At 38.9% G+C, this 27,085-nt stretch overlaps 1 protein-coding gene across 6 annotated transcripts; it reads right to left on the reverse strand.

Moving 5' to 3' along the window:
* On the reverse strand, positions 1 to 26,759 carry BUB1B (BUB1 mitotic checkpoint serine/threonine kinase B). 6 transcript variants are annotated; one of them, XM_056354148.1, is made up of 24 exons: positions 26,657 to 26,759; positions 25,802 to 25,964; positions 23,635 to 23,694; positions 23,249 to 23,393; positions 22,118 to 22,314; positions 21,837 to 22,015; positions 21,519 to 21,712; positions 19,500 to 19,594; positions 17,091 to 17,320; positions 16,640 to 16,752; positions 14,917 to 15,014; positions 14,584 to 14,636; positions 14,026 to 14,136; positions 13,697 to 13,781; positions 13,224 to 13,323; positions 11,945 to 12,231; positions 10,828 to 11,018; positions 8,587 to 8,727; positions 8,301 to 8,413; positions 7,872 to 8,033; positions 7,010 to 7,152; positions 5,292 to 5,463; positions 4,810 to 4,916; positions 1 to 554 (listed from the first exon to the last, which is right to left on the reverse strand). In XM_056354148.1, the coding sequence occupies exons 2-24, from the start codon at positions 25,942 to 25,944 to the stop codon at positions 365 to 367; spliced, it is 3,309 nt and encodes a 1,102-aa protein (XP_056210123.1). In that variant the 5' UTR covers positions 25,945 to 25,964; positions 26,657 to 26,759; the 3' UTR covers positions 1 to 364. The 6 variants fall into 6 exon arrangements, with proteins under 6 accessions (XP_056210123.1, XP_056210125.1, XP_056210126.1 ...); XM_056354150.1 differs by having other exon boundaries at positions 16,652 to 16,752; positions 26,258 to 26,732; XM_056354151.1 differs by having other exon boundaries at positions 14,026 to 14,106; positions 26,258 to 26,732.
* Positions 26,760 to 27,085: the final 326 nt, after the last annotated feature.

A 27,085-nucleotide genomic window follows, 5' to 3' on the forward strand; every position in this document is an offset into this window, starting at 1 on the left:
TTGCTATCAAAATAAAACTTTATTGATGAAACACTAATTAAAAGACCAACTAAATGTAGGACAAAGACTTCAGAGACTGCAATGTGAACTAGGTATTAAACACATTTTTAAGGAACTACACAACAAAGGGAGAGGCCAGTTATGACAACAGTTTCCTACGGCAAATTGCTCGGACACAGTCTAGTTCGCATAGCTAGTTTAGGAAGTTATTTATGCTCTGATGCAGTATCACTTCACATGGAACTTGCTGAAGAATGGTATCGCAGAAACCGCTACAATCACTGTTCAGGCTTACATTTGAAAAAAAAATAAGTTAACAACATATTCCTCTCTATAATACAAAATATACCTGCCCTCTATGAAATCACAGGAAGTTCTCCAAGAGGAAAGTTTCTCCCAGTGCAGCTAAGGATTCACAAAGTCGTTCTTGGAAGCAGCTGTCAAACATGTCACTTATTTCCTCTTTTAACTCCCTCAGCAGAGGCACTGTGGCCTTACCATCTGCATTCAGAATTCGCTCAAAAAGTTTACTCCAGAAATCACTGTCAACAGTCCTAAAACAAACAGAGAAGTTTTCAGTGAAACAGTATGCACACACAACATGTCTGACAAGATTTCCATTCATATCCAGCACTAAACCCCCTGGAAGAACCAAGTCTGAAATAACAGTTTCACTCACATGAGTAAATGTAAAGGAAAACTAGGAATGTATTATATTTATATGTGTGGGCCCGTTTCTCTCTCTTAGTAGGTTTCTGGATAGTAACAAGACAGGCTGTTCCACAGGTATATCAAATACACTATTTTTACAGTTACCTTTCCTAGCGTACCTGACCACTATTGCCATTCACAATGAGTCCCAGTACCTTCAATTTAAAGCAGTTATCAAAAGCATTATTTGAACCAACAAAGTTGGAAGACTCCTTTCATGAAAAAGGGATAGAGGTAAATCTTATTCCCCTATTTGCAAGTTAAGTTCACAGGTCAATATTAAAGGAAAATGGCAAGAGAAATAAAGGGGGGGGGGGGGGAGGGATTGTTTACAGCCAGTTTAACTTTCTTTTTTCCCCTGCATCCATCTGCCAGAGCTCTCATAGAGATAACATTTCAAAGACAATTAATAGTAATAAATCCCCTCTCTCCCAGATATACCCACACAACATGAATAAAAAGGTTAAATGACTCATTAAACCCTCAGAAAACTGATATAAGAGCTAACCCTTTGTTCTTCAGTCCTGCACTGAAGTCCATAGACTGCACTGCTTCTGAATACTGAAGCAATTCTCTCCCTCAAGCTAGGAGTTACGTTGGCTTTTGAACAAATTATCTGCCTCTGCTTTGTAAGTGACTCACAAAACAGCAGCAACCATAGTCTCAGAAGGAATCTGGCCTGTGCTATTACACTAGCAACTCTTACATTTTCTAAAATAATGAAGTCATACAAAACCTAACCAAGAAAACAAACATGCAAGACTTGAGGCCATTTTCTTCATGGTCTGAGACAAGTAAGAGGCATAGCAGAGAAGGTTCAATGTTAGTAAGGACATCTAGGGAGTTACAAGTGACAAAAATAGCCCTAAAAATTCAAATACAGCTTCTATATACGATCTCACATAAGCCAGCACAGCTGAAGTTTCCTAAAATAGGATAGTGAAAACAGGAAAACTAAAAATGCTCCTGAAACTGAAAAATTTCCACATCCATTTTTTAATAATGGTAACATGCTAAAAACCCCTCCCCTGAAAAACATGTCAGCCTTACAGTAATGCCCAAAATGAAAAAAGAAACTTGGTCAGAATTCACATTCTACCTTTTCAGAAGTCTTTACCACTACGTTTAAATGTTTTGCATTCATTCTGTCACCTTTTAAGTGGGTTCTGATTTATTGAATGCCATTGGCCTTAGAAGAACAATTTTGTGCTTTGCCTTGCAGTTCCCCACTGCTTTGGTATTTTTTGAACTGGTAGTAAAATTAGTGGCTCTACCAGTCACTCTACTATCTTTACATTTGTTTAATGTTTTAAAATATTTAAGTCCTTTTTAAAAAGCATTCCTAAGATAAGGAGATCATGGTTGTTACATATAACACTTGTCAGCCTTCTAGTAAGAAGCCATCTTTCTATTTGTCACTGCCTAAATTCTCAGAACATTCTTTGAGGAAAATCATCTTGTCAATACAACCCTCAAAAAAACCCCAAAACACCCAAACAACCAAAGCAGCCAAACCAACCCCCAAAGAAAGAAAAAAAATCCAATTTCCAAGTCACTTAGCAGAAAGGACAGAAGTAGCATGACCTTTACCAAAAAAAAGTAGAATTACTAAAAGCAACAGGAAAAAAAAAAAGTGTCCTGCATCTTCATGGGTGTTGCAAGCATCACTGCCATGCGTCGCTGTATGCAAAGGATAAAGTGCAAGATTAATATCCATCAGCTGACTTTCTCAGGGAAGTGCTTCATTGTGCAGCCCCTTCTGGTGGATGAAGATTCCCTGCAGCAGTAACCTTGCTTGTCAGAGACTGCTTGAGAATTTATTGAAAGCTTCAAATTGACTGAGGAAGTGTTGTCAATTAGTAAGAGCTAAAACACACTAAAAGAGCTACACATGAATGGAAAAAAGATTCAGTGCAGATTCCTTATTCCCACATAATAAAAATGCCTCATTTATGCTGTTGATCTATGACTTCATTGTAACATGTAACTAAAGCACCTATACAAACATTTCTTGGAATTCTTGATATTGAAAAATAAGTACAGGAGATGAATAATAAATCTATCACACTTTCAGAAGCAAAGTAGAAGACAAGATGGAAAATGGAAATTCCTTATTTGTACTCTAAACTTTGAAGCAGTTACAATATACCCCAGTGAGTGACGAGCCATTACAGCCTCATTCCAACCACATAGAACTCATGCCCAGGCTTTACCTTCTTCCTCCTTTGTCTCCTCTAGCCCTTCACAGGTCTCACTCCCCTTCTACCCAAGTCTTCCTCCAAGTTCTGCCTCTACCCAGAGATCTACATCTTTTGATTCACTGTCTCCAGCTTTAACTGAAATTCTTTTCCAATTGACCCCTCCCCTCCAAACTCCCCCTAACAGCCAGCCCTATCCTTCCAATATCAGACCTACTACACCTGTTACTCAGCTTCTCCTGCTCCAGTTATTCAGCCAGTTATAGCTATTTTTCCCATACCCACATCCTGATCAAGTCTGCAACACCCTGTTCCTACCTTCTCAACTTAGGCTTTCTATGGCTTCATCTGCAATAGCTCAATTTAATCTCTTGTGGAATTAAAAAAAAACAAGTAAAAAATTTAAATTAAAAAAAGGAAACACTATCAGAAATCTGTCCCTCTATCCCCACAGAATATTGTTAAAAACAGGTCATGTTCTGATAGAAATTAATATACAGGAGTCCTATTATTCAGAGCAGGTCAGATTTACATAGCTCAAAGATATGTAATGTTAGAATATCTGTCAGTGGAGAGCAAAAGCTAGTCTCCATCAATGATTTCATTGCCTTTTTTGCCCACCCCCCCCTTTTTAAAGTATTTCTGAAACAAAGGCAGTATAAGATACATATTTACTGCCAACCTATGCATCATTGATATTCATTTCTTCAGAGAACAATCACCCTTGGCGATTTTGTTCTTTACAACCTAGTCCTGTAAGTTGATCCTCTGAAGAAAAATCAAAAGCTACAGGGTACAGTATGGTATGCATAGCAAGGGCTCAGCAAAAGCCTGCTCTAGCCTTGTAACTACTCATATCAGTAGTAGAAAAATGGATATATATCCAGTAAAGAAAAAAAGCATTTCTTCCACTGTACACAGTTTAAGAAGATGAGGATTTTTCATTTTGGGGTTGTTTTTTTTTTTTTTTCACTCCAAAGGTTGAATACAACAAACTAGGGGGTATAAGTAATGCAGGTTGCTAGGGAACTGGACAACTCCCAGCTGGTAGTAGGTTTTCTTAAAGCAAGATTACAGAAGTATATCCACACAGCAAGTGTGGCTAATATACTATGGTCCTGAATGCAGATATCTGTCAAGTATTTTCTGTCATGAGTTGAGAGTTCTGGAAAATCCTTATGAAATGCTAAGGCAGAAAATTCTGCAGGATGTGACTAACAAAATAAACAAGCGTTTAATCTAAGAACAAACAAAGGGTATATGAAGGCAGAGTAGTCTTATAGCCAAAACACGTGGCTAAAAGAGAGCAGTATTAATACCTGAAAACACACAGCAGCTTCCAAGAAGAAGCTACTTGCACATGCATCTTACATTATAACTTTAAATTATTTTCCTTCTTGTGTCTGTATACTCTTTTTGCAACTGTAACAGACAGAACTTAGTCTGTACTAAGTGTGTTTAAGAACAGTGTCTTAGAAGCCTTTCAATATAGCCTAGAATGAAAAAAAAAAAGCAGAAAACCAAAATAAATCTCAATTTCTAAAAACAAGATGTTCATGTAATTTTTTCCCTCAACACCCACTTCGAAACTTCTCCAAGCTTGATCTATCAAGTGAAAAGAGAGACTAAAGTAGTCTGGTCTGAAAGGATAGAAAAAGCAAAATCATCATAACTGGACTGTCAGGCTCATATTCAGCTTAAAATTGTCTCCTACACAGCACTAAAGCTACTACACAATAAACAAGTCTAGTAGCTTCAAAATTTAAATCATCACAGAACTAATGCTTTTGGCACAACAGCACAAAGTTCTGTGTTTACGCTTTGAAGATGGTACTACTGTAAAGAAAGTGAAGGGTTAGAAGTCTGCTTTCACAGCAGCCTCCTCTGCAAAAGGACTTACCTCGACACATTTTGTCTGATTTTCCAGATGGAATCCTCTTGATAGACCTGGACATGATCCCCAAACAGCATCAAATGGACTATATCTGCAATGCCAACCAAGTCTATCTGCAATCACAACAAACATCATAAAATTCAACCTCAGTTTCTGCAATCCACTACAGATTTCTCCTTTTGTGCTTTCACAGATTTAAGTCTGAATTGGTCTTTGCATCAGAATCTTCCAGAGACCTGCTAAGCAAGAAAACTTCAAAAAGTAAAATTCTGGTCTTATTGTAGGTTCTTAAATAAATACAATAGTCACATTCAACAGCACTTCCAAACCCTTCACTTCATGCCAAAGAGTTAATCAGATTGAAAATTTTCTTTATTCAATATTTATTGATAAGAGCTTTCTCAGTGTTTGCAAAATATAATTTAAGAAAATAGAGATTTTGTAAAGGAAACACAGTAACTGAGATGTCCTGCTAAACAGGAACTCACCTGATAAGGAAAAGAACTTTTTGTCAGAAGCTGTTGTCCATGATGGGTCTGAAATATGGGAAAGCTGCTGGGCAAACTTACTCGAGACTGTAATCTCAGATCTAGACTGTGAGAGAAATCCACTATCTTCAGAGCTCTTGCCATCTCATCATTAGCAAATGGATCACAGATTCTGAGCAAAGGAAATAAATGAAGCAACAAACTTGAGTTTCGGTTTTTGAGGTTTTTTTAATGAAACTTAACAGTGTAGCAAAGGTGAGTCTTAGCTATGTCAATGCTCCCCTCTGATGGTTAGCTTAAGAACTACTGCTGAAAAGACTACCCCCGGATGGGGAATCGGCTGGCAGCCTGAAGCTTAGAGAGGATACTGCTATCTCCAGAGTACACAATGGGAAACATTAAAGGGTTAAAGATGATACTGTTTCGATGTTGTCACAGTTATCTGAAACACAGCTAGTGAACAGGAGAATAGCACAATGTTTAGCAATTCTCCCTCCCCTTCAAAATCTGAGAATACTTTATAGAAGGAAGAATTAAGCTTCACAATACTTTAATAAACCTTTCTTGATCTACACACCAGGGAGGACAAACAGAAAGGGCAGTGAGGAGTATCTGTATAGATGACAGCGTACTGCCAAGCCAACAACATAAACAGATCACACTTCTCACTGCTGTTCTTACATACTTGTATGCTATGAGCATATTTTGTAAATTTATGCTATGCACTTGTCCTAGGATAGTTTTTGCTGTCTAAGAAAAACAAATACCACTGTCCTAACTTTTTGGCAGTTTGGTTTGTATTTGCCACACGGAAGTCCAGCAGGAGATACCCAAGTCCGTCAGGCCACTGTTAGAGCAGTGATATCCAAAATAGGATGCAGGCACCCTAAGAAATGTGCAAGACAATCCATTGGGGTGTGTGAAGAAAATATTAGAAATTCAGTAGTACATGTACATAAAATTTATATTGTTTATTTATAGAAGTCATAAATAAAATAAAATTATAAACAAAATATATTGGGCCTGTGCATGTTAGATGACTGTAGGTTCAAAACAAATTCCAAGTTAATAGCTATTTTTAACCTATCAGTCAAGAACAGCCTTAGTGAATTTCTTCTAATGGAATAACATCTTAATCATCAGACATTCCAAAGTTACTGTCTTCCCACACTTAGTTCACAGATCACATTCCAAGGGACTTGTGACTTTGTTAATATAATACAGGAAAGAGCTTAAAGAAGAAAACTAGATCTGTGCATCAAGTTACAAGCTGGACTGTAGTGGAAGCTAAGGAATCTGCTTAAGAGTGTGTATGGATATTCCAGTCCCACCTGCCCTTTGCCTTCTAATTTCCTGTTTCTCAGATACATAAAACCAGAAGGCAAGTTATTTACCAGTATTCAGTTATCTGTCCAGTATGTTGGTAAAGTAAAAAGTTGAGAACACAGGCAATAGCAAAACCATTTTGTTTAGTATAAGTTTTACAACATCACTGCATACTATTTCTATGGAAATAAACTAAAGAAAGGTTTATTCCTAAACAAAGTGTTTTCACTGTTTTTCAGAAGAGTAAAATATTTTTGCTGTAGCCTAAAAAAAACAAAAGCCACTGGACTGCAATATCAGTACCCCAGCTAAAGAGGAGAAATTACAAAAGCGCAAGAGCTGTAGCTGAAGGAGTATTATACATCCTCACATATTCACACAAAGAGACAAACCTGTCTCCCAGAAAGAACGTCTCTGGATTCAGATCTCCATGGACAATCTCTGCTTTGTGGAGCTTCTCTACCACACCCAGAAGATTATAAACAACCAGCAGGATAACTTCCTCTGTAACGGGCTTGCAGGCACGAATAACATCCTAAAAACAGGGAATAAACATGTATCTATGTGCCATTCTACCTTTGATTAAGTGAAATATTTATAGCTCACCTTTTTTTCCTTACTCATGCGTAGAGATAACAGTCCTAGCCTAAATTCATAAAATCTGATTTTGCCTGTGATCAGCCCAGCCAGAATTACAAAGAACCATAAGCCATTCAGAGACACTATTATTCAGAAGTGGACAAAAGATCAGGAGGAGGAAATTGAACTGAAGACTGAAATCACCATTTAATTTGTAGTCTATTTACATACAACAATTCAAAACGCACTTACAAGACTATATAAAATGCAAATCCTTCAGCAAGACACTAAATGCTATATAACCTTGCTATAGCAGACTGGAAGACTGGAACTCATTGAAAGATATCAGGTTAAACAAGAGTTTTAGATGCAAACCTTGTGGAATAACAGGTGGTTCCTGGCTCAGGTTGTTCAACACTCATGAACAAGGAATATGTAAAAACTTGGTTTGAGTTTGTCTCTGAAAAGCACATGATCTATGAATGCGAAACCAGCTCTAACTGAGGCTGTAACAGACGATCCTGATTTGTACATAGACAAACCCCAGAGAATCTAGATTGCAGAATTAAACACGTGAAGCTATGTTCAGCAATGAGCATAATGACAAGAAAAACTCAGTAATGGTACCTATGCAAGATTTCACATCTTCTACAGTTATACTTTATCTGTACTGACCCCAATTGTGAAGCGATTTATACCCCTGTGCAAAACAGCACAGCCATCTTGATACAAGTAACAGCTGCAATTCTCACTGAAGCTCTGGTCAAAGTCAGTATTCAAACGCTGCTGTAACTGAAGCGTGATATAAAAATCCCAAGGCACAGGCTGAGAATGCACCTACAGGAAGGTACATAGGAAGAACATTTATTTTTGGAATGAAGCGAAAATTGCTCATCTTCATATTCTTTTCACCCTCTTTTTTTCCTCCCCATTTTATCAAGGAAAAAACTTTTAGTTTATATCGACAACTAGAAAGAGAACTTGAAGTAGCTGACTTCACACACGGAATTCAGAAATTAAGACCAAACTTACAACATTTTACTTTATACTGGCTGAGGAGATTTTAACATTTCACATTTGTATAATAACCATCACATGTGTTACCTTTATTGCAAATCCCTTTGCATCCAACTGGGTGAAGTTAGCTGGAATGGCAAAAACCATCTTGTTTTCTTCATTGGTCCAGTATTCCCATTTGATACAATAAGTCTCACTTCCTGTTACAAAAGTATACATTCATGAGCTGTCACAGCAAATATACATACCCAGGCTGTTCAAGTTATTCTCCCTCTATACCTCATAAAACTAGTGAGGGTGAGTATGAAGCTTATTTCAAACCAATTAGAACATCAATAGGTCCCTTGCACTGTGGAGAGTCTGGCATACCTACCTAGCTCAACTTCTTTCTCCAACTCCATGACAGGCAGAGTGCCAGTCTCCAAATGAAAATCGGGAGAAGCAGTCAACGTTTCTGGCATAGGATCTAAAAGTTTTTTACGTTGTTCAGCACTCCACTGAGTTACATCATCACCTGGGAAGACAAGTAATAGAAACAGATGAGCTGAAACTAGGTGTTGAGTCTCTGTGACTTGATTATATCTGTCAAGAAAAAGCAAGCTGGATATTGGAAGCTTTCTATCTGCATGCTAATTTACCACATCACCTTTCAGCAAGCCCATTAATCTCTTTCCAATAGTTTCTTGTTCCGTGAAGCGAACAAGACATTCATCTTTGAAACTACCTCACAGACTAATGTCATCATAAGGTCTCGATGATTATACTGTAGCATCATGTAAAATGTCTCTTTTACAAGAGACCAAAGCTCTAGATTAGGTACATCTGCTCAGCCACAGCAGAACTCAAATTCATTTTGCAAAGTAACACTCCATTTTTACATCTATGTCTAGATTAAGTGATTAGCTTGTGATTTTTTAAATGAAAGGCTTTATCGGAATTCACTCCCTGGAATACAGCAGGGGTTTAATGTAAGAAAAGGAAAACAAAGTTGGACTCCAACTCTGCTGCTAACTGTAATATTAGGAATTTAATGGCTTTTACCTCCTCAAAGACACACAAAATAATTACATGTAGGTCTGGGTTTATTTTCCTGCATAACAGGACAGAGAGAAGGTCATTCAATAGACAAGTTCATCTGTACAAAACCAAGGTAGCCTGAAAAGCATTTATCTCAGAGTAAAACACAGCAGAGCTAGACAGCTTCAGTTGACTTCCTCTCCCAAAGACTATGGCTAGTAACGAGTGACAACATTTTAAGCTTCCACATTACAAGAGTAAGAAACAAGAGTATTATTACTTACTGTTATATTTATGAAACAATTTATATTTATGAAAAGCATTGCAGTAAGATATCGCTCAGAAAGTAATTCTGTGAAAATAGATCCAGGAAGCATTGTAGGTTGAAGGCTAAATAGGTGTTCCGATATTTTACCATCGCAAACATATTTACTGGCATGCCTTACAGGAATAAACTGACAGACATCTGATGTAACTTTTCTGCTCTTCGCAACATAAAGGAGTCCTCAGTAGAATTACTACATCCAGCTTGAGAACAGTTCAAGGAAGATGTACAGAAAGGAAGAAAAAAGCAACAGGAATGATCAAAAGTTTAAGAAAGGACCGTTAAAGCATCTGAACACATGCCTTTTTCTGAAAAAAACCTGCAAAGATTCTTCATCTTGCCCTAAAGATTAGTGCGTATGATGAGTGTAATATCTATCAAAAATATTTCAGCTATTTTAGTAACAACACACTGTTAATTTTATTTTCATTCCAGGTCTCGAGCATGCCTCGTTATAAAATAGTCTGCAGACACACAATAACATATTCTTCTCTAGAGCAGATACACAGAATTTTCAGATACACAGTTCTAATTAAAATACCATAAATAGAAATCAAAGGAGTTAAAGGCAGGTTAAACACCTTGAAAACTGTCATTTAACACAAACCTAATTCTACAGGCCATATTTTGAAGGCTTTTTGTGACCATACCTGTTCTAACTGTAATATAAAAATTGATAACAGAGAGAAACAAAGGTATTTTTGGCTAGAAGAAAAAAAAAAAAGAAAAAAAAAAGAGAAGAAATTAACTACATTTAAGTACCAGTGTTGTTTTCCTTCAATAGGAAAAACACAGCGGCAAAACAGCACTATAGTTTACAGCAAAGTTAAAAGTGCAAATTTAAAACCAAAATTATGCAGCTTTCACTAGATTTTAAATTCACATTCACCTTTTTCAACATGGCACTTAAACACACAGTGCGATTGGAGAGAGGAAAAAAATTAAGAGAAAACAAAGGCATCTTAGAGGTTCTTACTACTATCCAGTGCAAATTTTTTTTTAATTTGACCTCATTACTCCTACACAGTCCCTGCTTTAATACATTAGATAGCTTCTCTGTCACATTAATATTTACATTTTTTGGATGCTGACAAGCATGCAATACTATATACCTCACTACTACTTCTGACAAGTGAGACATAACTTTAGTCACAAGTCAAAGTAATGGGAAATACGCATAAAGTAGAGAATAGAGGTAGTAAAGAAAAAACACCATAGTTTAGTGACAGTTGCAAGTTATTTGCTGAGAGTGAAACTCAGTTTAGTACTAACCAGTAATGTTTTCATTGGTACCTCCACAATCACTAGCCATTTCAGCAGGCAAGCTCTGAGCAAGTTCCAGTTTCTCAGGGATATGCAGGTATTTAATAGTAGATATTTGTGTAACAGAGGACCGAGAAGATCCTGAGGAGACAGAACCACCTGACGAACGAGTATCTTCCAGGCTTGCTTCCATGATCGGGCTGTAAATAAAGTCATCAGCTATTCAGACTTTCAGAAGATATGGTGCCTAGATAATACCAGCCTAGTGACTATGAAAAGATACTGTGCACTCCCAGACTTCATGTTAAAGAATCCCTTTCCCAACCTTAGTGGAAAACCAATAGTTATGTCAGAGCTTCATTTTAGCTTCGGTGATTGTTTATACTCAAAATTAACCTGTAGACTAAGATTCTATCTTCCCTGCCACTAAATATGACTGCTACAACAGAAGACATGCTGAATGTTTATTACTCCCTTTGCTACCAAAATTCAGACCTACAGTGTTTTTAAAGCAAGGGAAATAACTCTTGCTCTTCCTTCCCAATTATAATCAGTACAGCTTCCCAGGGAACTTGCCAAGTAAACAAACACCTTCAGCATGATATACATGTTTACATACTAACAGCTAGCAAATCACACTCAGTTCTGAAGTAAGAAAACACTATAAAACAGATGGTTTTTTTCTCTACAATGATAAGAAACAGGAGGTGGTATGCCAGTTTTTTTTCCTCCAGCTTTTCTCCTCTGAAGGAACCTAAGCTATAATCACCAGATGCATTTTGTATACTAAAATAACTACAGAAGTGTAACAGTATAAAAGGAACTAATGATTCTACTGTTAACCTCTGGTTACAAAGACAGAATGTGTTTATTAATTTATTTGCAAATTGTTTGGTAGAAAAAGCATGGAGTTAAGTCCTGCAGCAGTGACACTAAAAAGCCAAGTGGGCTTGCTATTGCCTCTTAAATCTGCTGAAGGCAAAATGGACCACAAGCTAGAGAAATGGCTGTTTTCAGTATATTCTGCTTTCTTCAGAAAATTTTTTCTTCAGCAACAGGACAGTGTAACCACAGCCTATGAAAGACACACAGGAAAAGGGGCTTAAGATGCTTTGCTGTTAATTACCTCAGTTTGTTTACATCAAGAACTCCATTGTACTCTCCCTGACAAACCAGCGCTTCCTGATTCAGAGGCACACTCTTAGATTCTGGACAGCCTTCCTTCAGGACACCCTGTGAAAAAGCAGAAGTTGGGACTCTCTGAGCTAGCACCCCATGAAAGGGTGTTGAGGCCAGGTGGGCAGCCCTAACAAAGTCACACGTGTCTTCTGGGTTGGCACAAAGAGTTTTGTTCTTGTAGGAGCCTGTCACAATTGCATCTTCAGTCAACGGTTCAATTCCATTCAGCTCATCCTGAAAAAAACAGGTTGAGACAGTAAAAAGCCTGTAGATTTTATGTTGAATTTTCTTTTAATTTACTTAAAAGCTGAACATTTCTTTCTCCCACCCCACCACTTTCCAAAATGAAACTGATGCTCAGTCTTCATGTCCTCTACCTATATTGCTACTCAGTTTGAGTAACTGAACCCTAACTGTAACTGTGCATTTTTTCCCAGCTAGAAGGGGTAGCTTTGTTACCTTCTAGAGTGCTGCAGAGCTGCCACCAAGTGTTAACAGCTACTCAGTATCTACCACTGCAGAAGTCTGTTTCAGTTCAGTTAAAGCATGTTATTAAGGCGTTTATAAAGATGACTCTAGAACCAAAATCAGCATAATGCTCACCATGCTTGACCCTGCTAAGTATTTCATATTGTAGTTGTACAAAATCCTTCTCGGCTCAGAAAGAAATCCTCTCACTCAACCAGTCTAAAGGTCTATCACATCATACAGTAATTAAGTCCTTTGGTGAGAATAGCAACTACCATCTCTATTGAAAGCTTTACAAATGTCTGCAAAACTGCCACAAAGACATATAGCTTAGGAAACAAGATGCAAAGGTTTAAGGGAGTCAAACATATGGTACTTTGGGTGAGGAACACAGAAGCAGAGATGCTTGTTTGGGCACATGGCAAGAAAGTGTATGGAACAGGAAGCAGCGTTCAAGAGTGCAGCTCTTCATCACACAAACTTTTTAGAGTAATCCTGGCCACTAATCAGTTGTTTAAAATTCGGAAGTCTCCTTACTATAATCTCCATATTAGCCATCCTAAAGTCTAATAAAAGCATGAGATTTCCAGTGTAATCTTAACATAACCCAATTCAAGTACTGCCATGCCAGACAAGTTTATAATCCCTGCTTATCACACATGTCAGTCCAGCCAGTCTCATTCAGTTCAACAACTGACATTCTATTTTGGTTTCTCCTTAACAGGAAATCTGCTGTGGGGTAAAAATTGTTTCCTTACACAGGCTTCTGGTGATGCACTTTCCTTTGCAGTAAGAGAATCTGAAGGTTTACGAACAGCAAGAGGGCGCTGAGCACTCTTCTGTGTATGATCTGCAGAACTAAGATAAAGTTACATTTCATTAAATGTTTATTACAGCTGTTTCTGATCTTCAATAGAGATTCTTCTCAAGAGTTTACTGATGATTTCATTCTACCACTTTCTACTACAGAAGAACTAGCTCTTCAGAATGACAGAAGTTTATATAGCAGCTTCAATAGTTCTAGATTGAGGAGGAACAACAGGAGAGTATTTCCTCATCATGGACTTCTCAAGTAGAGTAATGAAATAAAACAAAAAAAATACAAACAAAACAAAAAACCCCACATCCATACCAGAAATACTAGAAACAGTACTGCACTTCAACTGCTACAGAAAGCAATTTGACACTTCAGTTCTCCCTACCCTTGAAATCTAGGTCTTAATAATCCTACCTTATATTCTGACTTGATGAAGTAGAGGATTCATCAAATATGGAGAAAAATGTAGCAGGATCTGGTGGGAGAGGGAGACCAACATCTGTAAATAAAAAAACCAAGAGACTCCATTATAGCAGTTTTTCCACAACAGCGTATCCAATGCTATTCAAAATATTTAATACAGTCTAAAAAAATACCAGTCCTAGAGCAGGAAATTAGAGCACGAGCATTTTAAAGAAACCTATTAGAAGAGGCTTGGTTTTGTAGTGTTAATATACCACAGTTTGACTACCATATTATGTTAGCTAGCTTGCTCTTTTTAGAACATATTTCAGAATTTGTACCTTTTTTCCCAAGGCTGGCCTCATCTCCCTGTCCCTCCTGTTCATCCTCAGAATTTAAAAACACGTTTCCCTTTCGTGTATCTGGGCATACATCAAGAGATTGGATAACTTCTGTCAACAATCACAACAGTCAATTCAGGTCAAAAGTAAATTTATTCAGCACACACCCTTCCCAACAACAAAAGTGAATATATAATTTCTGATTTTATTCCTCTACCAACTCTTCCGAGGAAGAAAGGACTTAGTGTTAAACTATCTTTGTCCTCTCTTACAGATTTTAGTAAGACTGCGTATATGAAAGTGAGGAAAGCTCTTCAGCTATTAAAAGAAAAAAGCTCTTCTGCTTGAAAATAGTTTCAAATAGTGACAATTCTCAGACTTCAGATGCTTTGCCTTTTGCTGAATATGGTTAAAGGCACTACTAGCATGTTCTAATTTTCATTCTTCTAATTCATCTAGACTTTTGGATTTAGTTTGTTGCAGTCTTGCTATTCATATAAAAGAACACTTCTCTTTAACCTAACCTTCTCCTTAATCATAAAAAATTTAAATACTTACCCTCAGAACAAGATAGTTTATGTAGCTGAGTATCTTCAGAGACCCGGAATTCACTGTAAAAGAGATAAACATGTTTCTTGTATTTTACAGACACCTTCACAAAACATAAGATTGTAAAAAAGGTAAGCCAAACTGACATATGCTACTTGTAAGAAGTTAAAATCCCTCAGACAATCAGAAATAAAGGCAGATTACAGGTCCTGGTCACAGGCTGACACCTAGGGGTATATTCCATTCTGCCTGTGGAAATGGGCTGTTAGTGATTCCATGTTACTCATAACTAATCATCCCCACAAACTTTCTCACTGTAGGCAAAAAAAAATCCAGTATTACCTTTGCAATTGAGGCTGTTTCTCCCCAACTCCAGTTGCACTGGAAAAAGTAAATCCTTGCAGTCCCAAAGCTGGCAAAGCTTCTGTTATCTCTGTTGGCTGTAGAAACGAAACTCTATTTTGATTCTACAGTGATGGAACCACAAGCCATGCAACAAGGTTCCAAGAGCATTATGATAATCCTGTGTAAGTCATTAAAGCCCTGATTAATAATTGTCTTTAGACATTTTTATTTGTACTTAATTTACTTGCATGAAAAATAGTCCATTCTTACTGCTTAGTATAGTTAAAATGCATAATTTTACTCTTTGCAACCATATATATATAACTTTCATAGATTTTATTCTGCAACTATTAGAGACATATGTAAGCAGTTACATCGCTTACATTAAACACTATTTCATTATTTAAAACACTTACAAGGCATTGTTTTGGAAATGGGGGGGAGAAGGGGGAGAGTGGAGAGAAGGACTGTTCTTTACTAGACCAACCGATGAGGCTGGGAAGAGGAAAAACTTTAAAATAGTTAACTTTTACTTGTTATTTGCAACCAATAAGAAAACTGGGATTTAAAAACTACCTAGCAACAACAGACCAAAGTATACTTGCTTGAAAGATACTCTGCTCGAGATAGGTCTGCATAGAAAAGGAAAAAAAATATCGAATACATAATAAGGCATACTACCATCTATAAAGCTTTGAGACAAACCAGATATGGCTTTGTGTACTGTTCTTGGCTGGGATAGAGACGATTTTCCTCATAGTAACTAGTATGGTGCTATGTTTTAGATTTTTGACCAAATAAACTGGCATTTTAGCTATTGCTGAGCAGTGCTTACACAGCATCAAGGTCTTCTGTTCTTCATGCTGCCATCCCAGCAAGTAGGTTGGGAAGGGATACAGCTCAGACAGCTGACCCCAACTGCCTGAAAGGATATTCCATACCATATGACATCATGCTCAGCAATAAAATCTAGAGGAAGGTGGGGGACAGTCAGAAATATGTCATTTGTCTTCCCAACTAACCATGATGAAGCCCTGCTTTCCTGTAAGTGACTACACATCCGGCTGCCAGTGGGAAGTAGTGAATGCATTTCTTGTTTCGCTTTGCTTGTGTGCACAGCTTTTGATTTACCTGCTGAACTGTCCTTATCTCAACCCATGAGTGTTCTCACTTATACCCCTCCAATTCTCTCCTCTATCCCAATGAGGCAGAGCAAGCAAGCGGATATGTGGTGCTTAGTAACCATGCCACTTTGCAACCCTTCACTTCTTTCCCTAGTTCCAGCTTCTCCTGTCTTCTTTTGCACTACAAATTCTCTATATAAAAGGAAACCACACATGAATAGAGCTTAAGGGCAAGCAATTCACCCTTAAGCATTTGGCATACCTTTACTTAAAAAAGTTTAGAAGTTTATACCTTAGCATAAGTATATTGTCTGACTGTTAACAAACTTAATACTTGTGAAGGAGCACTACAAGAAGTCTTTGATATACATTCCTATAGTGAAAGGATATGACTTGGGGACAAGCAGGGGAGAAGAAAAGAAATATTTCTCTGAGCACTCATTTACTGGGTGATACATGCACATAGTAGACTGAAGCATACTTTCAAAAAAAGTTTAAATGTCAGCCAAAGATAAACTTATTAGATATTGCTCCTCCTTTGGTACTTTTACTTAAGAGTAGCTATTTGTAAAAGAACTGTTAAATGAGGACAATACCTGTTCACATACTTGTTTCTGCTTGTCATCATCTTTCTTCTTTAATTTCTTCTCCAGCTCTTCAATCTTCCTTTGTATTTCTTCCTTCTTCTGTGCTATGGCCTGCATCTCCTCTAAGGAAGAAAAGCTTATAAAGCACAATATGTATTCTCCTCTAAGGAAGAAAAGCTTATAAAGCACAATATGTATTTCACATGCAATTTGTGACTAAAGCCAAAATTATTTTTAAAGGGGCTAAAATCTCTGGCAGTCTTTCTCTGTTTCATGGCTTACATGTAAAGCTCTCACGTCACTCATGTCACTCTCTCTATACTTCAGAGCAATTATATAACTATTCCAGTAGAAAAAGAAAAGCAGCTGCAATAACAAACAGCTGTATGCTGACAAGAAATAAGAATAATTTTATGATTCCATCTCAGAAAGTCTTATGCCATCCCATTTTGAAGCATACCTTCGGCTTTCTTCTTTGCTTTCTTTCTGTAGATTTCAGCTCTGATCTCTTCCAAAGAGAATTCTTCAACTCCAGCATAAACTTTATCTTTACAGTACATCACCATGTCTTTCTTTTCTTGAGTATCCTGCTGATGATTTTTTTGCACTCGCTGTAGTGGGTCCTCGTCTTTCTCAGGTTTGTGAGCACTTAAAACATGGTTTATGCTGGGCTCAATTTTGCAGGGAGTCCTGAAAAAAACATGTAGTTAGTACTTTGATTATATGTACTTCACTGTAATGCAGAAAAGCAAGCATAGGAGAGAAAACTGCTAAATTCAGAATCTAGTTGTAGAATAGTGTAAAGACATTCTGTTCTGTTGATAGAAAAAACAAACATGAAAAATGGAATGATAGCACATAAAAGGCAAGTATACCAACACAGAACTGCGTAACAAAAAAAACAAACGCAAAATAAAATGTTAATAAGGCCCAATCAAGAGCACATAAAATTCTTATGATACTCTGAATTACTGTGCATTGGGGAGCAGGGTCTAGGTTTACTTTAAGCTCCATCATTCTGCGTGACCAATACAGGTGGCAAGTCCCTCATCATCCTATAAAACAGAGTTTATCAGGGCACAGGGGCAAAAAAAATAAGCAGTAGGACTTAAAAATGGAAGATCTTGGACTAGATTAAGCATTAGCATTTTAGATTAAGAAAAAAAAGGAAGATTTAAGGTGCAATAAGAGGAGAATTTGCTCATGGAGAATGCTTTGCATGCTGAGTGACAGAAATTGAATGTGTCATTACAAAACCCAAAACAAACACCAAAAAAAATTCAATAAAACCCCCAAACCATCACTGTACAGTGAAAGGAATAGCAGTCAATTTCTTACCTTGAAAGTGGCTTCTGAAAACACTACATGTTCATTTCAGGAGAGAGGAACTAGAATGTGTACAGTTTTACAGATACTAGTAATCTAGACCACAGCAGCAATTATCTGTACCTCAATAAAACATGATCTGAACAACTGATCTTAAAAAAAAAAGTAGCATGAACTGTGGTCTGCATAAATATTTCAAAAGAAAACACAGTGGACAGTTCTAAGACATCTGGTTTTGTATGTGAATGGACTCACAACCCTAAAACTATTTGGGAGATTAGGAGGCAAATAGGTGTTCCTAACGGTTGGAAGCTTTTTAAAAGCATTTTTAGCAGGGGGTGGGGCCTTACTACCAAGATCACTACAGGGTCCTTCTGCCCAAATGTCTAGATGACAGCTGATGTCACGAGTTGAAACTGTAAACATGCAAATCAACACTTCCAGAATTGATATGGCATCATGAGGGAACTGACTCAAACGAGGAAAAAAGTAAATCTGCTTTTAAACTTTCAACTCTATAGTATAAAACTACATACAAATTCTCTGCTCAAGTTGCTTACAGGTAAATTCCCCAGTATAAAGACGTGTGCTGCCTTCTGTAAATAGTGTCTTCATATGAGAGACCAGCACGTTAAGAGATTTAATTCTATGGCATCACCGACTTTCAGGAGCAAGAAATAAGTCTTACAGCTTAGACGGAAGTTTAGTTTTGTTTTTTTTTTAACATACCCTTAAACTAAATTATGGATGTCCTTGGTCAGAGCTATTCTGCAGTCCACATGCAACACACAAAACCCGCAGGAATAACCCATGCTGTTAGCCACCTTTCAGCATTCTTTGATTATATGCAATTCAGAACCACGGAAGCTGCCCATCAAACATTCTTTGCCACTTCTCTCCTAGGAAGAGCTTATGTATTCTCTGGCCATCATTAGCGGCAGAAAAAGAAAGGTAAGCAGCTTTGCAAAACAATGCATTTGCCTCTGCTCTAACAAAACAGAGTAACCCCACCCCTTGGGATTTATCAGCACTTCAGTGAGCACCATACAAGCAGGAAGGTAATTTCAGGCAAAACAGCACACTCCTCCATGACCTAAGTAACACTGTTGTCATGGAAACTTTGATAGCTTGTTTCAGAATAAAATTCCAGATAGCTTGAGCACAGAGTTCCCAAGACAAAGAAAAACAGCAATAAGCCTGTCTCAATTCAGGGCTGCTTTCAGAACAAGCAACATCCTAAGAGAGGTAACTGTGTTTTTGTGCTAACACACTGGGTTAAGCTATTAAACTAATTAGCATACATAAATACGTTATAGGCTCCCACATAATGAGCAGCAATAGGCAAATACCTCCCATGTCCTTATGCATCCTCCACGGAAGCCTCTGCCACCAAGCTAAAGCACAAAAAGCTTCCAGGCTGACAGACTTTAAAATTCCTGTAGATCAAGAGGCTTGACTACTTGGCAAAACAAGTCAGAATTTTACAAAGCAGCTTTGATCATTTCAAATGCAATCCCCATTTCAAACAGAAGTGAAGACTCACATGAGTTGTTGCTGAGCTGACTCTTCCACATATGGAGTGAAATCGGGCAGCGGGAAGGGCACCTCTATACCAGTATTTGCACTGCTGTGAGGACGCTGAGGAAGGAAAAGTCAATGTTAACAGCTTAAAGATTAATTTTTAGACTCTACATTACTCTGTACTCTGATTCTCCCTTTTCCCTACAAATATTTGGCTCATTTATAGTTCTTGTTATTTAAAAAACTTAAACCTGATAGACTTTTCTAAGATAAATTTACAAGATTAATTTCATTCTGATACATAAACTGTTACAGACCACCTGAACACTAGCACCTAAAAAAGCAAGACAAACTCTTCCTGCATGTCCTCATTAGTACCTAGTTTCTGTTATTATGAGAAAATGTTGGTCAAGCTGCATATTCCAGTTGCTCCTCATTTGTTTTCCAGAAATGCTATAGCCGTCATTTTTCAGCCAAGACTGTTTCATTTTATCATGGTATTCCTTCTGCTGTAGGAACCTCCAGAATTTTCAATTTTCCTCTCAGAGGCCATTCCAACATCACAAAAACCCCTTAACTGCTTCTGAGGTTCATTATTTAAGAGAAGACGGAATTTAGCCTGAAAACACACTACTCGTCTACCAATCTGAAATCCCCCTAGACTCTTAAGCAGAAAAAGTTACACAGTGGGGATATTTCACAAAAGAACTTCTCTTTCCAACCATTTTTCAAACTGTTTACTTAGCCACCGGCAACAAAAGAGAAGCCCCTTTCCTCTGTGCACCTTTTAATATCTCACAGCATTCACAAAATGTTATTCCTTCACAAGCCAGAACTAGCGTGACATTTCAGTGCAGTTAAACATCCTCAACTCTTCTGCTAGCTGCAGATTTTTATTTTTCTTTTAATTACATCTAAAATTTCATTAAAGGAGGAACACAGAACTCTAAGGACAGACATTAAAAGCATATAGAAGTGTCTGGGGATCAAAATGAATACGTTGACCAGCCCAAAGCAAGACAACTGATAAAAGAAGTTTACATTAATAATTCCTCATCATCATTCTTCTCAGCTAAATGAAACCTGTGATTTACTGAACTCTTCCAGTCACTTAACCAAATTGCTTTGTATCTGGTAGTAATTATTCCTGGAGTTTCCATGAATTTCAGCCCATTTGCTTCCCTCCTCTCATCCTAGTTTCTGTTTCCAAGCTTCACTTATACTGACTCCTATATTGAGAAGTCTAAAACATTTTTATCACCCAATTACTTTCTATTCTTCTCCTCTAATCTACAAAGAACAGAGGAACGCTGAGGGTTATGAAATAAACTTAATTTCATAGGATTTATTTCCTTCAGATAACATCCTGGATCATTTCTCCAGAAGGGCTTAAACACCTGTAGCACAGCTGTTCCTTTTCATGTCTCCAGAATTAGTTTAAACCATTGGAACCTACTTTCTGTCATCCTATTGACAGGATAATCATTCCATTGATACAGTAGTTCTTCAATTCTTTTGATCTCCGCTCTTCTATTTTCCTCACAAGCACTTCAAAAACAGACTTGTGGAATGCTGTACATGCCTTATTTTCATAAGATGGGCAACAAATTCTTCCTTCAGGTTGTATTGCATGGTATCAGTTTAACTCTTGCTCTTCTTTCTTACAAAATTAACTAATGTCTGGCTTGTCTCCCTTTCTTTGGCTAGTGTTTTCCCTCTTGTATTCCTTTTCTGCCCTCCGAACAGTTTGGCAGGCCATCTCCACCAATTTTTCCAGTTAGCAAGAATTACAACTTCTTGATTTAAGAGCTCTAGAGTTTTTTAAACTCATTCTAGTAAGATCAGCTTGCTAAACTTGAATAGGCTACGCACAGCCAGACTCTTTAGGAAGAAGCTAGGAAGATTTGTAGTTACAAATAGACACAAAACCCAGGCAAGGGAGAAGGAATATGACCTTGTCTCTGGGATTATCATGATGAAGAGGTCATCAGCTCACACACACCTTCCTCTTTTTTTGCCAGTCCATTTTGAGACTACTTACCCTGCCAGAGTTCCAAGGTCCTGCACCGAGTTCATTCTCCTTGGCCCTTGGAGCTGGAGGTGCTGTCCATGGCTGTGTTTTAAGTACAGGAACCTCAGGTCCAGAAGCTGAATTTTCATCAAACACAGCAAAACCCGGATTATTTGAAAGTTGCTGAGAAGTTAGTGTCTGGAAGCTGCTGGTTTGATTCGTGGCTATAAGCAAAAAGATTTATACAAATTAAATTTCAGCTATCACAACTATCACACCCAAGTGCAAATTCCACAAGTAGAAGATGTAACTCTCGCATTAATGTGTCATTTCAGCAATGGAACGTACCTATAAGTGCATCTCCTACACGACTAATTGGGGCTCTCACTTTTTTCTTCCCCCTGCCTTTTAGATCGGCCAATGAGCTTCTCTGAGGTTCTGCAGTCCCCAGAAGACCCACATCATCTTCATCAGGAGCCTCCTCAAGCCCCAGTAGAGTCTGCCGAGAAACACGGATCTGAAACTGCCTGAGAAAAATGTTGGAGAAGTCAGCATGAAGGTCCTTGTGCCAGGTATCTACTGATATACATAAGCCTAATTTAAGCTCTTCCTTTTAGCTGGAAGCTTACCTGTGACGAGACTGGAGTTTGTCCAAAGGCTCAGCCTTGCGCTGAAGACCTTCCTGGAATATCAAATCTGCTTTCTTAAAACTTCCTCTAGCCTCAAGTTCTTCTGCCCATGTGATGTAGAGTAATGCCAGTGTTGTGCCAATTTCCTGGCTATGTAGGTAACTGTACAGATCCAAAGGCTCGTTACAACAATTTCCCTGAAAGAAACAAAGTATCTCAGTAATCACATTGGACTACAAAAGATTCCAAGTCAACGTTTGTGCTTTGATGCCTCCTGTGAGATCCCACCGATTTCAATACAAGTCTTACAGGAGCAGCTGTAAGGCCAGGACATACAATTGTATCATGTCACAGCACACAATGTAAAGGATTCAATAGGAGAATAACAACGATAATGAGAAAAACCTCTGACTGCATGTACATATTTGTCAATATTACCACCAATCCCTTAACTCTAGCCTATATATTCAAAATGAGTCATTTCTTAGATTTTTAACTGAGAATTCAATGATTGAACTATGTCATATTAGTTTTCCTGAGAATAGTTATTTTAGCTTTATCTAAAGTGTAACATATTATCAGTTTCAGAACTGGCAAATCAGCTCAGGAAGCTAAACCTGGAGAAAAGCTGCTTTAGGAAGACAAGAACAATAAAAACTGTAGCAATGGAAAGACAGGGCAAGACCAGAACACACTCCAGCTTGGTTTTGCTTAAATGCAGGATGTGGATACAAGAGAGTTAAAAGTTAGGCTAATGGGTAGGACAGATATAACACTTAAAATGTATCTTGAAATCACTTGTCTCCTTAAATATATAATCAAGCTCTACTTGATTAAGCTACATTCTAACTAGCTTTTTCAAAACAGAACTTCTGGAGTTTGTAGCTGTCCAAACAGAACATAAAAATATGAATAAAAAACAGAATAAAAAAATGTTTGAAGATCCTATTGAAAATGAGAAGTGGAATTCAAGAGTAGGCAACACATTTGCAGAGTGATACTTCTATAGTACAACAGATGTACTACATATTATTTGACACTGTTGTCAGAAAAATCAGCTTCACTGTGCACAAATGACATGACATGTACCACAAAAAAGCAGCACACAAGACATATTTGCAAAACACTCACAAACTTGAGCCAGAGATTAAGATAGCGGGGATCTTTGTAGTACCGCTGCTGTTCATTGAGTGCTTTCACTGCCCTTTCCAATATGGCTGCGAGATTGCTCTCCTTTCCACCTTGGGGGAAGGTTTGCTCTGTCCACTTGATGTACCTAGAGATGGAATGTATTCATAGGAAGTCAGTTCTGAATAAGACACAAGGCCTCTGTTTCAGTATCACATAAGGAGATTCAGAAAAAAATTAGTAATAGTATTGAAACACAACATATCATTCAAAAAAACTGTTACAGATTTTTATCTTTTAATGAGTTTCTTATTAAATTAGAATATTTTTTCCCAATCTTTTACAAGAATATCTGACCTTTCTATTCTGTCTTCCAAAATAAAACTTACCGGTCCCAGACATCCAGTGGATCATCTCCAGAGTAAAATCTGATTTCAGATTCAAACGCCCTAAAAAAAAAAAAAAATTATCCATCCAATAAATATACATGTGTAACTGTAAAGATGTTTTCTATACTGTAAACTAAGACCTTCACTCTCACTTATACCATTTTGTAGGTCTATCAAAAAAAGGCTAGGTTAGTGTATATTTAGGCTTGAGCTCTTACTGAGACCAGAAGAATAAATAAAAAATAAGCCTTTGCACTTGTCTTGAAAACAAAAGCATTGGGAAATGTATCGTCACTTAACAAGAACAGATACACATCTGTCCTGATTTCAGCTGCGATAGTGTTATTTTTCTTCTCAGTAGCTAGTGAGTGCTGTGTTTTGGATTTAGTATCAGAACAATGTTGATAACACAGTGATGTTTTCAGTTGTTGCTGAGTGATGTTCATACTGTGTCAAAGACTTCTCAGTTTCTTAGACTCTGCCAGTGAGAAGGGACGGGCACAAGAAATCGCGAGGGGACACAGTCAGGGCAGCTGACCTCAATTAGCCAAAGGGATATTCCATACCATAGAATGTCAGGTCCAGTATATAAATGGGGTCTTGCTGTTCAGGGATTGGCTGGGCATCAGTCAGTGGGTGCTGAGAATTGTATTATGCATCGCTTGTTTTTCCCTTCCCTTTAGACCTTATTCCTCTCTCCTCCTCTCTCCTTTTCGTTATCATCATCATCATTTATTTTATTGCAATTATTAAGGTGTTCTTACCTCAATGCTCAAATTTTACCTTTTTACCCAGCTCTCCTCCCTCTCCCACTGGGTGGTGGAGCAAGCTGCATGATACTTAGTTGCCAGTTGGAGTTAAACCATAACAGCATCTTTTAAAAGGGTATTTCCAAGAATTCTACTAGCCCAAAGCTTATACGGTTGCCCTTGACAGAATGTTTGTTCTATTATGAAGAGTTATTATTAGACAGATATATGGTGAAGTTTAATTTTTGCATAACGCATCCCTTATTTAAGTATAGGAGAAAGTTGAAACACACACAAGATGATGGAAAAGCGTGATGATCAGACAGCTACAGAACTGCACCAGAGAACAGTGAAGACACACCGAAGTGGCCACGCTGATAGTCATCATTTTGTCTCATTCAACTCCTGTGCATCATTCCATGCCTACAACATGACTACTTCACTCTTAGGCAGCCCATCAAGAAAGAAAACCACCTTGCAGTTTGACAAGAACACCAGCCTGTGTTTAGCAGTGGCTCTAACTTGACCTTGTAGAGCTCCCCAGGCAGTCCCTTCTTGAAAGGCTGTGCTCAACCGTAACACCTCACAAACATAATGAGTCAAGTTGGACAAACCCTCTGCCGACCCCAGTATAGTAACAATTCCATGGCTTTCCATGAAGAAAAAAAATATCCAGATCCAGCTGATAAGCACTGGTTCAGTAAGTACTGGGCAGGTGTTCACAGACTGTAGCATTTCACATAAAATGACCCAGATGGTTCAGCATGACAAGTACCAGTGCTTCCAATTCTGACAACACAGTATGGACATAACTATGCAGACTCTTCACAAAGTCAACTTGGCCTTTCACAGGGCATGGAAATTTGAGGATCAGACAACAGAAATATAACCAAATAGGTTTGGGACACAAGATGCCCTTGAAATCATACAGTCATACTTGTGGAATACTGTATGCAACACAAGCCAAACTCAAGCTGACTTTACGCACTCAAGCATCCTTGCAATACAAAGATGACAGAGATACCTGTTTTGTGCCTATATTATGATAGTAGGAAGTATTCATCTCCTAAGAAACACTCTGCTTCAATAGATTATTGTAGCAAAGAAAAAAATATCTCTTCTCCTTGTAACCTATATGGTTTTTTTCATAATGAATACATTTAAAAGCACAACTGAATCTCCCTAGTGTTTGCTGTTTCAATGCTCCTTTGCAAACCTGTAAGCAGTGGTCAATACCGTACAGCACCCACAGCAAGTAGCCCTAAATACCTGGAGTGCGACAGTAGAGTAGATGTCTATTACTAAACTTCTTTCAAACTTTTGTTAGTGCCTATGAGATTAGTACAGCTACATATAACAGAAAAAATAATGAAGAGGTAGGAAGATAAGGGGAAAGAAGGTATCAAAACACTGCTCACTGTTTTTTGAGCTGAACAGCCGTGTGGACAGAGGTCTCCTTCTGAGCCAGTGCCTCCTGCAAGGCAGACATGACACGCCCCTGCCGAAGGGGCTGCACATTCTCTTTGCTCAGCTCCCACTCATCGCTGCAGTCCTGTGACATAACAGCCTCTCCTTTAAATTCTGCGTTAATAACAAGAGTGATAAGGAATTGATTCATTAGGCAGGATAATAACCAGAGACGACAGATCCACCACACACTTTCTGTCCAGCCAATAAGCACAGCGTTTAGGTCCCCAACTTTTGGAGGGAATTGTGCATTTAATTCCCCTCCCCATATGGGAATAATACAAAACGAGCTAAAGCACTTCTTCACAGTCAAGAACCTCAGGCAGGTGATGTTAGCAGAAAATACTACTAAAGTTAAGCTGCTTCCCTGCCCAGCTGCGTGCTCCCTTCCTCCCCCCCAAGATTACCCCCGCCTCTGAGGCTGGCGAGCGGCGACCTCCGGCCGAGGGGAGCCTCGGCAGCACCGTCAGCCGAGTCGGGCCGCTCTGGCGCTTCACCCACGAGGAGCTGTAGCGGGCTGGCAGCACTCGACCCCCGCCTCCCTGCCGCTGAGGCGGCGCCGGCGCCCGGAGGAGACGAGGACCGCGGCGGAGACCCCCCACCTCGCACCGCACGCAAGCGAGCGGCCACAGAGCGAGAGGAGCCACTGGCTGCGCGGCTTCAATATGGCGGCTCGGCCCTGAGGCGCACCCCCAGCCCCTCTTCCCGCCTCGCAGCCGGGGTCCCTCACGCCGGGATAAGGGGCCGGCGCCCTCCCGGCAGCGGGAACCGTCCCTCAGCCCGCCGGAGCCCACAGCCACACGCACGCGAGAGCGGAGGTCGCAACTCCCCGGCGAGCGCGCGAGCTCCCCGCCACAACAGCAGCCCTGCCTCAGCCGCCTTCAAAATTCAAACTCCAACAGCCGCCAGCCTCCTCCCCATTGGCCAGCGCGCTCCCCACGCCCTCCCGGATTGGTTCCGCCCCAAGCCGGCCCTGTGCATCATGGGAATTATGCTTCTCCTCTGGTGGCTCGCGCCGCCGGCTGCCGGCGGGAAGGAATGCATAACTTTTTTTATGATTAATGGCCTTATAATTAAACCCATCTAAAAGGCAGCTGTCACCCCAAGGAACATTTCAGCATTCTGCGTTTCCTGCCTGCACGTGTGCCTGTTGTTTCCCTTGCTCAGCTCTGGTGCTCGCCTGACCTGGCAGCGGCTCTGGTAACGGCCGAGATCTGCTGATTTCTCCACGTTCT

Source organism: Falco biarmicus, chromosome 10 (assembly GCF_023638135.1).
Source record: "Falco biarmicus isolate bFalBia1 chromosome 10, bFalBia1.pri, whole genome shotgun sequence".
NCBI classification, from domain to species: Eukaryota; Metazoa; Chordata; class Aves; order Falconiformes; family Falconidae; genus Falco; species Falco biarmicus.

What these genes read in the sequence shown, in the direction of transcription:
- BUB1B (XM_056354148.1), bottom strand. Translation starts at nt 25,944, where the DNA reads ATGTCACAGGACTGCAGCGATGAGTGGGAGCTGAGCAAAGAGAATGTG. An exon ending in AAACAGCCTCAATTGCAAAG is followed by an intron (nt 14,637 to 14,916) that starts GTAATACTGGAT and finishes TCTCTTTTACAG; the next exon opens with TGAATTCCGGGTCTCTGAAG. An exon ending in TAAACTATCTTGTTCTGAGG is followed by an intron (nt 14,137 to 14,583) that starts GTAAGTATTTAA and finishes GATTGTTGACAG; the next exon opens with AAGTTATCCAATCTCTTGAT.